The 13,304-nt window shown below is 35.1% G+C and overlaps 1 protein-coding gene across 3 annotated transcripts in view; it reads right to left on the bottom strand.

The window, feature by feature from the left end:
- Cdh11 (cadherin 11) overlaps positions 1-13,304 on the bottom strand; it is a 148,800-nt gene that overhangs the window by 28,301 nt on the left and 107,195 nt on the right. For all 3 annotated transcript variants that reach the window (XM_051201851.1, XM_051201852.1, XM_051201853.1), the window contains exons 4-7: positions 10,794-11,088; positions 7,824-7,943; positions 5,927-6,094; positions 1,971-2,158 (exon numbers count right to left, since the gene is read on the bottom strand). In XM_051201851.1, the coding sequence (XP_051057808.1) occupies positions 1,971-2,158; positions 5,927-6,094; positions 7,824-7,943; positions 10,794-11,088 (771 nt within the window). The remainder of the gene's footprint in view (positions 1-1,970; positions 2,159-5,926; positions 6,095-7,823; positions 7,944-10,793; positions 11,089-13,304) is intronic.

Below are 13,304 nucleotides of genomic sequence, written 5' to 3'. Positions count from 1 at the left end.
AATCAAGATGTGGATGAAAATGTCATATTAATGAAAATTCTTTAAAATATAAAAATATTTCTATGATATTTCCACATGTCTTTATATTATTAAATAGTATGTAATGTCTTCCAAAAGGATCCATATTTTTAGTCTACTAATTTCACATTTGATTGCGTTTTCCTGGTGGGCATTTGGAACTTCATGGTGCAAGTTAAGGCAAATCTTCTCTTCCAAATTAAATAACAGCCTACATTGCTTTAAATCTAAATGTCAGTACTTTGTAAAAGCTCATCCTGCTGCCTATAATAAACAGTGAATTGGGGTAAAGTGCACAAATTAATTATATGCAGAGAGCTCATTTGCTATGTATGAGTTTCATGGGAGTGATTTAAATGTTTCAGGATTTAGAGAACAGTATGTGTTTATGCCCTGAATATACTCAAAACAGGTGACAACCTTTGTATAACCAACTACCCAATTACTTGAACAACAAAGGATGGGAGGCAGGAATCACTGATGTCAATTTTCATATGTCAGTGTCATACAGGAGGGATAGTAATATTAATTAACAAAGAAAGTTGACAGCTACACACAGTTCACAGAGCTACTTTTCAAAAGAGACACCAGCAAGAACAGCTTTCCATCTTGTGGCTGATAATTAGACAACTTTGGTCATGAAGCTCATAGTCAGGTGTGGATAATTTTGCAAATATCTGAGCTTTAATTTACCTCAATTTCCACCTGAGATTTCATTGGTATTTCAATATAGTTACCTACTTTTACTATTTCTGTGTCTTTAGTATTTTCATCCACCCAATATGTATTATATCACAGTGAAATGTGAGCCAACCATCTTCCAACTACTGAGAATGTCTCCCAGGCCCTCCTTCTCCTCTCCTCCAATTACTAGTTTCTTTATTGACTCTTCACTTTAAATTTTTTTCTCTCAATGTTACAATCCAATTTTTTTTATCACATTGGAAGCTTAATATCCATATTATAAAACCATGTAGAAAATGAATGCTTGATTAAAACCAAGGTAATCCCCTCAACCAATTCACATCTAATGCTGCATACACTGTGATGGAGAGGTGTTGATTTCTCAAGTGGTAAATCAGGAGGGAAGTGCTTTTGAGTGCACTGTAATTGTTTCTTCACTTTAAAGCAAATCTTAGGTGACTTTCTGGCTCAGTTGCCAAAGTGTCTTAAGAGGAACATTGCTCCAATGCTGTCTATATTTGAATTCTATGTGTACCTATGTGACTGTGTCTGAGTTTGTCTGAATCTCAATTTCAACAGTAAGTTGAGGGATTAATGATCATTGGAGCAACTTATTCCATATGACTTTCTCATGTTAAAATTGAATGAGAGGTGGGCTTCTGTCCAGTAGTCAGTACTGAGTAAATATGAGATGGATTTATATAACGCCAAACAGAATGAAGTAATAAGCTTGGACGTGTAATCAATCCAGCGTAGAGATATGCTTTGTTTCTGATGACAGTTTAACTGAATAAGCAGGAAGAATCATCATTGTTATTTCAAGATCATATTTGAAAAGAAAGAAAACTGGAGATTGTTTAAAATTTCATGGAAAATCCCACAGTGCAGTGAAATAGGGATGTTTAAAATAAGAGCACCATACAGCCTGTATCAGTTGACTTAGGCTGGCAGATCTCAAGGAAATTAAAGGTGCTTTTCCAAAACCAAAGTTTTCAAGTTGTCTTTTCTCACACCAGATAATTTTGTCAAAACACAGGAGAACAAGTCAGCCACTCCAGACAGGTATAATCTGTTCTTTTGCCAGCACCATCTACAATATCGGTATGAAAAAGACTTATCTCCCTAGAGTTCAGGATGTAGCTGCAAATTGACAAGGTCATCCCTCAGTCTTTCAAACGTACATTTCTTACCCATCAGTCTCCTTTCTTTTTCAGGTTGCCTCTGTAACACAGATCATCTGACTGGCATGTCTGATTCCCCTAACCTACCTTTTTCAGTTTCACCACACCTTCCTGTGTTTCATAGTCTGTTGTGATTTCAAACAGTTCTATGCCATCTCCATCAACGATATTGTATGTTACTAATCCATTTTCTCCAATGTCTGGGTCTTTAGCCTTCACTCTTCCTACTTCCTCCCCCGGGACAGCTGCTTCTGAAACAGACATCTGGTACACGCCTGAAAGAAGAAGACATCTACTTTTATTTTCTTTTTTATTTGGCAGCTGTAAGACTTGAGATTTCACTGAATCTCAGTAAATTCCTCAAAGTGTTTAAAATTGAACTTTCTATTGGTAGAACACAGAAGAGAAGTACATGGGTGGGACGAGGATTCCATATGGCCTGCTTGCTAGAAGATGTGTTCTTTACAGAATGACATAACAATATTGGGGTCATGGGTGAGATGATGGGGTCACCTGTTTCATGAGAGAAAGGAAAAGAGTGATGGAGAACTGGGAAAGACTCCACATATATAAACAGGTGAGTCTTACTTTTGCTTTTTTATGCTAGGCAACAAACTAATTCCAAGGTTTCCCTGTACCACTGCTTATTGCTCAAAGAGAAGCAAAAACAGAAAAGCAAAATCACCCTATATTTAAAGCCTTTCAGCACTTCATAATTATTTTAGTGACAAATACAAATCTTATCTTTCAAGAATATCTCTTTTTTTACAACAATATCTGTCTCTCGTCTTACAATGCATGCTTCCCACATGGTCAAGCATGGAATTTTCTGGAAGCATTTAGATAGTCTACTGCCTCCATATTTACATTTAAAATAATCAGAAATGTAAATGATGTCACACACTCAAATTTATATATCATTAATGTAAATTATGTCACATAATCCTTTGGCTCGGAAACTCAGTAATAAAAAGAGCTTTATAATTCTTCTCTTAATAGAGGTACAGAAAAAAGAAAATGTATCTATATACACTATGATGTTATAGGATAAGTAATAATGTATGGTAAAGGATGAAAGGGTGTGTGTGTGGGAATATTTAAGATACACAAGTCAATAGTCAATTAAGTTTATGCCTGTGCCATATATGAGTGACTGTACATATGGAAGTATGAGATAGCTGTTTTTCTTTGCAGATGAATGTAAGTGGACACATAACACTGTTTTGTATGTGTGGGTGAGGAGACCTGAATTAATTCTGAGCACGGTAGGAATAGAAGGCTTTTTTAGAAGAAATCTTCACTCCACTGAAGGAACTGAGCAACACAAGTGTATGAATATGTCAGAGGCCAGGTACAACAAATGTCAGTGAGCCTCATGTGAGAAAAGGTACAGGATAGCAAAGACAAGAGTGAGATTGGGACCTCTGTTATAGGACAATAATAGTAAGTAGATAGGTAGTATTTGAAAGAGCATTGTAGAAAATAGACAAGATGTTGAGTTTCTTTAGGAAACAACTGGACAGTATTCAGTATAGCAGTGAGACCTAGTACCCTCATATGACAAAAAGCAGTCTGTTTAAGATGCACTATAGAGAGGTGGAACCCTATCTTCCAGTGCTCAGCCCAATGGTATTGGCTACATCCCCTATCCTCTTCACTCTCTAGCTTCTATCGGTTACAGTGCTGTTTCTTTTACATTTATATTATAACCCCTTTCAACTTAATTTTTGGATTCCTTTCACATTAAAGGGATAGTGGGAGTGTCATTCTGTAGAAATTAACATTATATAACAAGATTTAGAAGACCCACTATAATGGGATATTCTCCAAATCCTATTCAAGCTCCTGACTGTGAAAACACTGACACTGGGATGTTAGTGGCATAATTAATTATATAACTCCTTAAAAGAAAGGACATTAATGACCCCCATGCATAATGATGAACAATTGTACAGAATGGTATATATAGCTTCGACAATGCTGTATGAGCCTCAATTCTAGCAAAGATGTTTAAATTTCCATCTAAGCAGGAAGAGCAAGATTCCCCCACCTTTTTTTGAATCCTCCAAAGCCATTATGTATCTCAGAATCTTCTCCTTTAATATATCTATTGTGTATATTGCTAGCTTTGGATTCCTTTGAATAACAAGCATGTCTCCTTGATTGCCATACTTAATTGCCTTATTTTTACTTGATTTGTATTTTTAAGATTGTGTCTGTGTATGTGTATATATCTCTCTGACTGTACATTATTTGTCAGGGGAGGTGTCTGCAGAGAAGATAAAAAGGGTCAGGTCCTCTGTATCTGGAGCTACAGCTGAATTTTGAAGTGCTGGATATGGGTGTTGGTAACTGACCTCAAGTCCTCTGCAGGAAGAGGCTCTAATGGAAAGGATTCTCATTATGACTGTTTTTTTTCCATTACTAGAAACCTCAGATTCATTATGATTAGCTATAACTCTTTAATCACCTTTTGTACACACACACACATATTTGTGTTAAAGTATGGCTTTGGAAAATCTTTAGGTCACTCATTGTACTTTCCATAGAAGCCACATTTTAATCTACAAAATGTAGGCTTATGTTAGATATTTGTAATATTGGTAACCACTAATTAAATGATGGTGCACTTAGCAGCTATTATTAACATCAGTATTTCAATACCATTGTATCTAAAGAGCTGTTCTACTTGGAGTTGGAGAGATTGCTGTTTCTTTTCCTGTGTACCAGAGTTTGGTTCCCAGCACCCAATCTAGGCAATTTATAAAACACATAACTACATCTCTCGCTTCTGTGGGTACCTTCACATAGACACATGTACCCCCCATAGTCACACTCATAAAGACATAATTCAAAATAATAAAAGTAAAAAATTTGAAGATTTATCTTATTTTCAATTAAGTATATGTCTGTGTCTACGTACACAGAAGTGCAGGTAGAGCAGAGACCAGAAGAGGGAGACAGATCTTCCACGAGCTGAATTATAGGCAGATAGTCACCACCAATATCAGTCTTACAAAAAAGTAGTATATATTCTTAACTACTGAACTATCTCTTTAGCCCTTTGTTCATATTTATTTGTTCTTGTTAATTTCATAGATTTTGTGCAATAATCAAAATAACAATGGCTAAACAATTATTGCCAATTTTTTCAGATGATATAAGAATCAGCACTAGCTGGGTTAATCCAAACCAAAACAATTATATTTAAATTAGATACTAAGATGTCATCTTCTAAAAGCAGACAATATCTCTCATCCTCAGGCCTTTCTTCAACATTATTTTGTGGTCCTTCCATAGAAAGGTGAGGTCTGGATGAAGTTTCCTAAAATTTTGGCAGCTTTATGGATACAGTAAAAGAAGCCACATGGCCTCTGTAGTCATTTCAGAAAAGGCAAAGCAGTTGATTCCTGTGGTCTTGGAGTTATTACAATAAGAACTCAGCCACAGAAAGGTTCATGTGGAGAGGAAACAAAAGCCAATCTCAACTTGCCAGCCAAATAAATAATCTTAGAAGTTGGGGCTTTCAGTGACAGACAAGCTGTCAACAGCCAATGCTGGAGTGGAAATAAAGCAGCAATCTCCCCTAAGCTCTGCACAAATTGAAAAGTCAAGGCACAAATAAATTATTATTTCAAATCACCAAGATATTGGGCAGTTCGTTATGGAACAATAAACAATAGACCAAGGTACTGTTAACATGTAGGATATTGATAAAAACATGGAGAGAAAGGGTAATTGATTCTTACCTTGAATGACTAATAACCTAGTAAGTTAAATACCTAGAAACACAGATTTTCTGTCTCTAGATTTATAGAAATTTTAATGTCTACCTTTCTTTTCATTATCTCTATACTATTAAACTTTGTTTTGTGTTGTAACTAAGTTGTTATCTTGTTTAGACTTTTTCAATAATGATGAAAATTGTTCTTGGTTTTCTAGACTTTTATTTTTGAAAGTTGAGTAAATTTAGAGTGAATGAAAAGATGTGGATCTGGCTGGACAGTGGTAAAATACCAAGTTGACCAACTTCAAGTACTTACTCTGTGGAAACTTTGGTGGGTTGTCATTAACATCAGTCAGTGTGATCGTCACTTTGGTTGTCCCTGAGAGTCCTCCCATGTGTCCACCCATGTCCTTGGCCTGGATCACTACATGGTACTCCTCCTTGGCTTCTCTGTCCATATTGGGTAGGGCGGTTCTGATGATACCTGTAAGGTAAGTGATAAATAAAAATCACATGTATTTATTACAAATTTTATTATGACAAAATTTCAACAAGAAAAATATTTTAGATCTTGGGAAGGTAAAGATAAATATCAAGAATATATCTGCTCAAAACAACAAAAACAAAAGAGGTATTTTAACATGACAGTTTTAACAGAAAGTACTCATGCCCAAAGTATCTGTTTTTTAAGCAAATAACAAAACTACTTACATAGTATTAATCAGTTTTGTTTTTCACTAGGTATGCAAGTAACAATTTCATCCTTCTCAGACATAAGGATCCTGAACACTGAAAGGACAAGAGCCTATTGTATGTCTTTTCATAACTGAATCCATATTTCTGGTTACCTAGCAAAAACCTTCAGGAATCTAGTCCTTTCTATAGGCTTCAGAAACATTTCTGCAACCCATACAAATTTACAGAGAAGCCATAAATTTTAGATGATACATTAAAATCCTAATATTTTTTTAATAAGTGAACTGATGACTCAGAAAGATGAGCAAAGCTTGTACAAAGATGCAGTCTATAACCACCTATCACTGACAAGCATGATTAATTGATTGAATTATTCATGTACCCTGTACATTGAAACATTATTTGCATGAGAAACATGGTTACTTACATTTCTAGGGATCATATGGAAGTATTCACACTCAGTGAATAAGGTAATATTTGTAGTATAAATACAAAGAGCAAAGAGGAAGTGTTGCTCTTTGCTATGCTTTCCCAAGCCCCAATGTTGACATGTTTCTTTTCAATAGCCTGGAACTCCTGAGACCTCATTTTCTTCATCTGTTAGATAGTTTTGCATGTTTCAGATGGTAGTTACTAACCCTGGTTCCCCAAGACAAAGATTAGAGTTTTTTAACATCTCTAAACTCTAGATGAATCTCATGTTTATCTTTGGTTTAACTGAATAATTGGTCACAAATGGCTTTATGAAACCATAGACAATAACTTCACATGTTGTTTGGAGCAGGGTGGTGAAAGATGAATTAATGCATACATACGTAGTAATTAAGTAAGCAAATGAGAAAAGTACTAACTTAGGAAACAATATATAAAAGCTAAAAATTGTTTGAATACCTCTTCCAAAACTTCATAACATTTTATAGAGAATGGATAGTTTCGTTATAATACTATGAAAGACCAATTTCATAGGATTGTAGGGTTTATTCTACTTGAGAGTCACATTTAGTATAAATGAAGTACAACATAGTTTTAGTTTGTGTTGTATATTGAATCACTTTATTGGTTTGCTCTTTATTTCATAAGATCCATTGGGACCTTATGTGCCCAGCAAGAGAAGATAGAAATATGCTGAATCTTCCTGTAACATGACCATTAACCATTACTCCTGACACTCTTGATATGACCCAGTAGTCTTCCAAGGATGCTTTCAAAGTTAACTACTTTATAACAGTTTTTGTGTCCTTTTAATATGGATCCACAATTTAAGACACTTCTAACTCATAAGTTGAATTTTTAAATATTTATTATTATGAACTAGGACACTAATAATTGGGTGTTACTCCATTCAACATGTGCATAGGCTATCAGGCCCTCAAACTAACCCCACCACCCCCAGATTGTCTCTTTTATTTCTTTCAAGTTTAAGGAATTTTATAGTCAAAACAATTAAATGGAAAGGCATTGACTCCTTATTGACTCCAATGTGCCATGGCTCATAATGACAATGCAATCCACTATACCTGTCTGGGCCTCCACTGAGAAGTAGGGTTGTCCTTCAAGAATGCTATACACTAACTTGGCACTATTTCCATAAGTGGGGTCGTCTGCATCGGAGGCTGTCACTTGGATTACTGATGTTCCTAAAAAGAGAAACAAAGCAATTAGCAACACCCACTAAACTTTTTAAATACATTAGTGTTTATAGAGTCTCCGTTAATTTCAAGTCTTGAACAGAGGCCCACAATTAGTCAAGATGGTATTATTTTGCATTATTTTTCTAAAGTTCAATGGCTAAACACTCTCTTTCATTTCTTTTTCCTTGTCTCATTCTCCTTTTCCTTTTCTTTTTAATTCTCATGTCTTAAAACTAAACTTTTTATAGTTAGAATGTCTCCTGTCTGGCTGTATAGTTAAAATAACAATATGAAGATCCTTGTCAAACATACTTAGAAATATGTGATGGAAATATTCAGTATATCATATAATTAAATAAAATTCTTCCCAGAGAGTGTAAATAATGATAATTAACAATGAATTGATTTTCATGAAAGGATAGAGTGCACTCTTCCCCATCTGTAACAGCAAATACATCATTTTATTGTTGCTTTGCCTTTAATAAATTTACTGCTAATACTAAATTTTAATTAATTTATGGCTATAAATATTATATGGAATGCTGTTCCCTACTGGCATGAAAATTTCATTTTTCCATCTTTGTTGGGTCTGTTAGCTATGCAATAGAAATCATAGGGATCTAAAAAACATAGGAAATCAAGATTGGAGGACAGAATCTCATTCTTTTTTTCTTTTAAAGCTCCATTGTCCACAGTAACAGTCTGGAAAATGGTATGTTGCACATTACAGAGAGAAAGGAGGTGGAAAGAAGGAAGAAGCAATTATACAATTTACCTCTGGCAAGCAGTGTTTGGGTTAAATTCCATATAAAGTGTTAACATTCCTCTTCTAGACATTTTTGCACCTGTTTTAATTGGGGAATATTTGGTATGAAAACTATGATATTTTGAAATCTCTTCCAAGGTTATTTATTGTCAGATTCAGGAGTCTAATCCAGTTCCAGCAATAATAAGACCCAAGTTCCTTCTCTGACATTGTCCAACAGAGACAGTGTTCCTCCTGTCAGGGGACAGAACTCATCTAGAAAGCTTACAGATAACTGTCCCCTACTTCACGGGATTTTCTGTGACTTCCATGAAAAACACAAGAAAAATCTCACTCTACCAAATACTCTCTTCAATATCAGTTTGCTCTAATACCACTGTATCTTTTGAGCTACTCTTCACAAGCCAGGGACTATTCTAGAAAATGGAGACTATAACAAAGAAAAACTTTATGGAATGTCCAAGGAAGTTGCTAACCACTATGATTTCATTTATTTCTACAATTTTCCTAAGTATTTGTCAAATCTTTCTATTTTACATATTTATGTAATCCTTAATAGAGAATATTAACCTTATTTTATAGTTGACAAGATGATAATTTAGGGAGGTATACAAAGGAGTCAAGGTTCATGTAGCTGTCTGACAAAAAAAGACATTAGTTTCATATGGTATAGTAGAATGTCTGAACACTGCCCTAAACACCAAACTGTTCCCTGAAGAGAACTATAAGAAGTCCTCTGGTTCATCAGTTTGGATGCCTAGCTAGCCCCACTTTCTTAATCCAGTTTTTCATTAGAATTCAAGAGTGAGGATAGAGTAGACAAGGGAAGGCCATGAAAATATGATTGGGAGGAAGAAAGAAAATCAGCTTGGCTTTTGCTCAGTAAAAGAAGACCTTAGTTTGCATGGAAGACAATGACATTTCTTTCATAAGAAGCTCTACACACATACTGAAAGGATCTTAGACTTCTAAGGTCACAGCTGACTCTCTTGAGTAAGCTGACCCTCACATTTAATGCTTGTTTATTTTCATTTGTAAAATGAAAAACCCATTCCTGATTGTCTTTAGACTCAAGCTCAAAGAATTAGACAGCCTCAAAAGACCATAACCAGCATATTCTAGAAATTCAAGTGATACCAAGGAGGCAGCTACTTGAAGTAACATTTAGAATTCTATCATTGAGAAAAGCAATGTGTCTTTAAGTGTATTGAGATCATCAAATAATGGCAGTGTTGGATGCATGCTGGATGGAAAAAGGAGCACAAGCGACCCTTATAAAAAATAGTTAATTTATTTCTGCTTGTGTTTCTCATATATACATGGCCAACCAGGTCCACTGCTTTGCAAAGTTCAATCATGTCCAAGTTAAATACAATAGGGTAGGTACACAATCAATTAACACAAATCCTATATGTGACAAACATTACCATTGCTGTTACTTATTGGACATCAATATACTCTAGTAATTGGATGCATGTTATCAATACTCCTTGAAGATGAGAAATTGTTAGTCCCATTTCACAAAGGAAGAAAGGATATTAACTGGTGCCACATCACTTAGCTGACACTCCAAGTCAGGATTTGCTAAACTCAATCATAATATTCCACCTTTGACTCTTAATAGTTAATATCTCTTGACTTTACAACCTCAAGCCTGTTATGAAGTTTTGAAAATTCAATTTCTGTGTCTGTATTTGTTTCATGCACCTTTTCTTGGACGCTTTCCCTTCATTTTGTTACTTTTTTTCCTATTACCATGCATTAGCCTTCATTTTATCTTATTATATTTTTTATCCCTTAGTAACCTGTGTTTTCTACTGTGAGACAGAAATAGGAATAACGAATATGGGAAGGGATATGGGGATGAACTGGGAAGAATAGAGAAAGAGGAACGCATTATCAGGATGTATTATGTAAGAAAGGAAACTTTTTAATAAAAGAAAAAATCCAACTGAGGAAATGTTTTCTTTTGTAAAAGTCCAATAAGGATGCAATACAGGCTCTGACTCAGAGTTGGGAGAACAAGCACTAGGCTATCCACCTATAGAGACACCAGGTAGAAGTATGGTAGGTGACCCTCACTTACGCACCCACATTGGACCTCTCAGGCACATTAGCATGATAGGTTTCATGCAGAAACTCCGGAGGGTTGTCATTAATATCCTGGACCTTGACAATGAATTCTGATGGTGGTTCCAGTGGCCTGTTGGTGTCTCTGTCCACTGCCTGAGCCATTAGTGTATACTGGGCTCTCTCTTCTCGGTCCAATGTCTTCGTGGCATGAATGTTCCCTGATTTGTCATCAATCACAAAAATGGTTCCGGCTCCTTCACCTGAGAGAATGTATTTAATGTTCCCATCACCAGAGTCAATATCAGAATGAAGCTAGAAAAAGAGAAAACAGGATTTGTAATTTCATAAGCAACACATGGCATATGGAAATTCATCAAAAATGTAACATTCACAATAATAAAAATGACTAATTTTCAATTAATGTTAATTGATCTAATATTTTTACAAATATCACTTTCTTATTTTCAGCAAAATTTTTATCATGATGAAACTAAGGCCTACACAACTTGCTTATGGTTCACACACACACAGAGACACAAACTTAATATTCTATTTTTTAAAATGTTTGTACCATTTCAATTTCACAAAAGATATCTAATTTATTTGTAGTGGTTTAGTGAAACATCTAACATTTCACCTCAGAGGTGAACACAAAGACCAGGACGTCTGGAGCAGGGAAAGCAAACAAAGTTTACTTTAGAACATGTTAGTCAAAATAATCCATCACTTTAATGAAATATGGCTATTATATTTCTTAAGAGTTTGACCACATGAAGTTACTTGATGGATTTCAGTGAACAATCATCATTCCATTTTCTTCATTGTCTGTGTTCCTCGCTCTGTTCTGCCTAGGAATTGTTGTGTTCCTGTTTTTACCCTCTGCTTCATAAGTGTCAAAAGGTACAAGTTTAGTCCCATGAATGAGATACAAAGAAGTAAATATGAATGTCAAACCACTGAAAGTTTCTAAGGATCTTCACACATTGCAGAGGAAAACAGAGAAATGCCTTTCATAATGAGCCAAGTACCTGAAATTTTTACAAAGCATCCATCATGTTTCTTTTTTGTTTCTACTCACTTCAAGATTTAAAAGTTGGATAAGCATTCCCTAGTTTTCCTCTCACATAAAGATAATCTATTATACTGACAATACTATTTATTAGGTTCCACACAAAAGCAGTTTGGGAACACAGCAAGCACTATCAAGGGTCCAGTTGCTGAGGCATGCACAGCCAGTTCCTGACACCAAAGAATGATGGCTTCTCTCCCTGCACAGAACAGTATGACACAGGCTAAATTTCTGACATGAAAACTGTAAGTCTTTTTTCTTTGCCAAATTCTACCTTTTCAGGACATTTTAAAGCATTCAACCATTTAAAGGTTGTTAGAAAAAAAATCAACCATTTCTCCTACTTAAAGGAGATCCATCTCAGCACTATTTCAAAAGGAAAAGGAATTCAACTACACACACACACACACACACACACACATACACACGCATGTGCGTGCACACTCCTACACACACACATACCATCTATCCAATATTCTTTTAGTAGCCTAAAATTTCAAGATCAGATAGGGGATGGTGCCAGGTTTTCCTTTCTCCTCTTTATTCCTGGGTCTCTCTCTAGCAATACAATATTTGCTATATCCAGCTAGAAGAAAATCATCTGAGTCATTAATTTCTATCTTCTCTGCAACATCCAAGTTTCAACACATACTGTTCCCCTCTAAGGCAGAGACACAGCAGAAGGGCAATTCCTTCCCAGCTCTGAACATTGCTCGGGCTATGTTGCCTTGCCTTTTTGGACTTCTGTTTTCCTTTCTGTGGACTAGCGCAATACTTCAGCCTATGAAGTCTGGTTGTTGAATAGATCCCTGTATTTCCATTTTATCAAAACTATTTTTACATATTTTCACTTTATGCATACATGAATGAAATTATTTAGTACATCATTTCTAGAAAACATATTCCCAATTCTAAACTATGTTGAGATCATCATGAACACTCATTGAGTATAAAAATCAATTATATAAAAAGATTGCTGTTTACGTATAAAAGAATAAGTAAGGCAACTTTGTTGGTCTCTTTGGAATTCAAAGGTATGTGTCTCTATCATCTATGTTTACATTTATTCCTCTATGTGTACCTTTTGTGTCAGAAGTTATTAGCTACTACCCTCTATTTTTCATATGTGTTAGGTGCATAAATTCATAATGATTAAATTGAGTTTTATTAACCTTCTCATTCTAGCTAGAAAATTTTCTTTCTTAATTGAAAGCATGGCTGCCTCCTTTTCCCTATGTTATTTGAAGTCAGGTATTACTTTACCCTGATTTATCCTCTGCCTATCACTACTTCTCCACATAGTACAATGTCAATTTGTGTATATGAAAGTATCTGTCTCCTAATAACTAATGTCAGTGTTATATAAAAGAGCCACATATTTTATCTTAATAAGCAGTAAGAGGTCAGTTTGCCAAATGTGTTTTTTTGACTCTTTGCATTTATATTTTTGATGCGTTTG

This window comes from Phodopus roborovskii, unplaced genomic scaffold, assembly GCF_943737965.1.
Source record: "Phodopus roborovskii unplaced genomic scaffold, PHOROB, whole genome shotgun sequence".
Lineage (NCBI taxonomy): Eukaryota > Metazoa > Chordata > Mammalia > Rodentia > Cricetidae > Phodopus > Phodopus roborovskii.
Note: the sequence above shows the minus strand (reverse complement) of the source record. Positions and strands in the feature narration are given on the sequence as shown.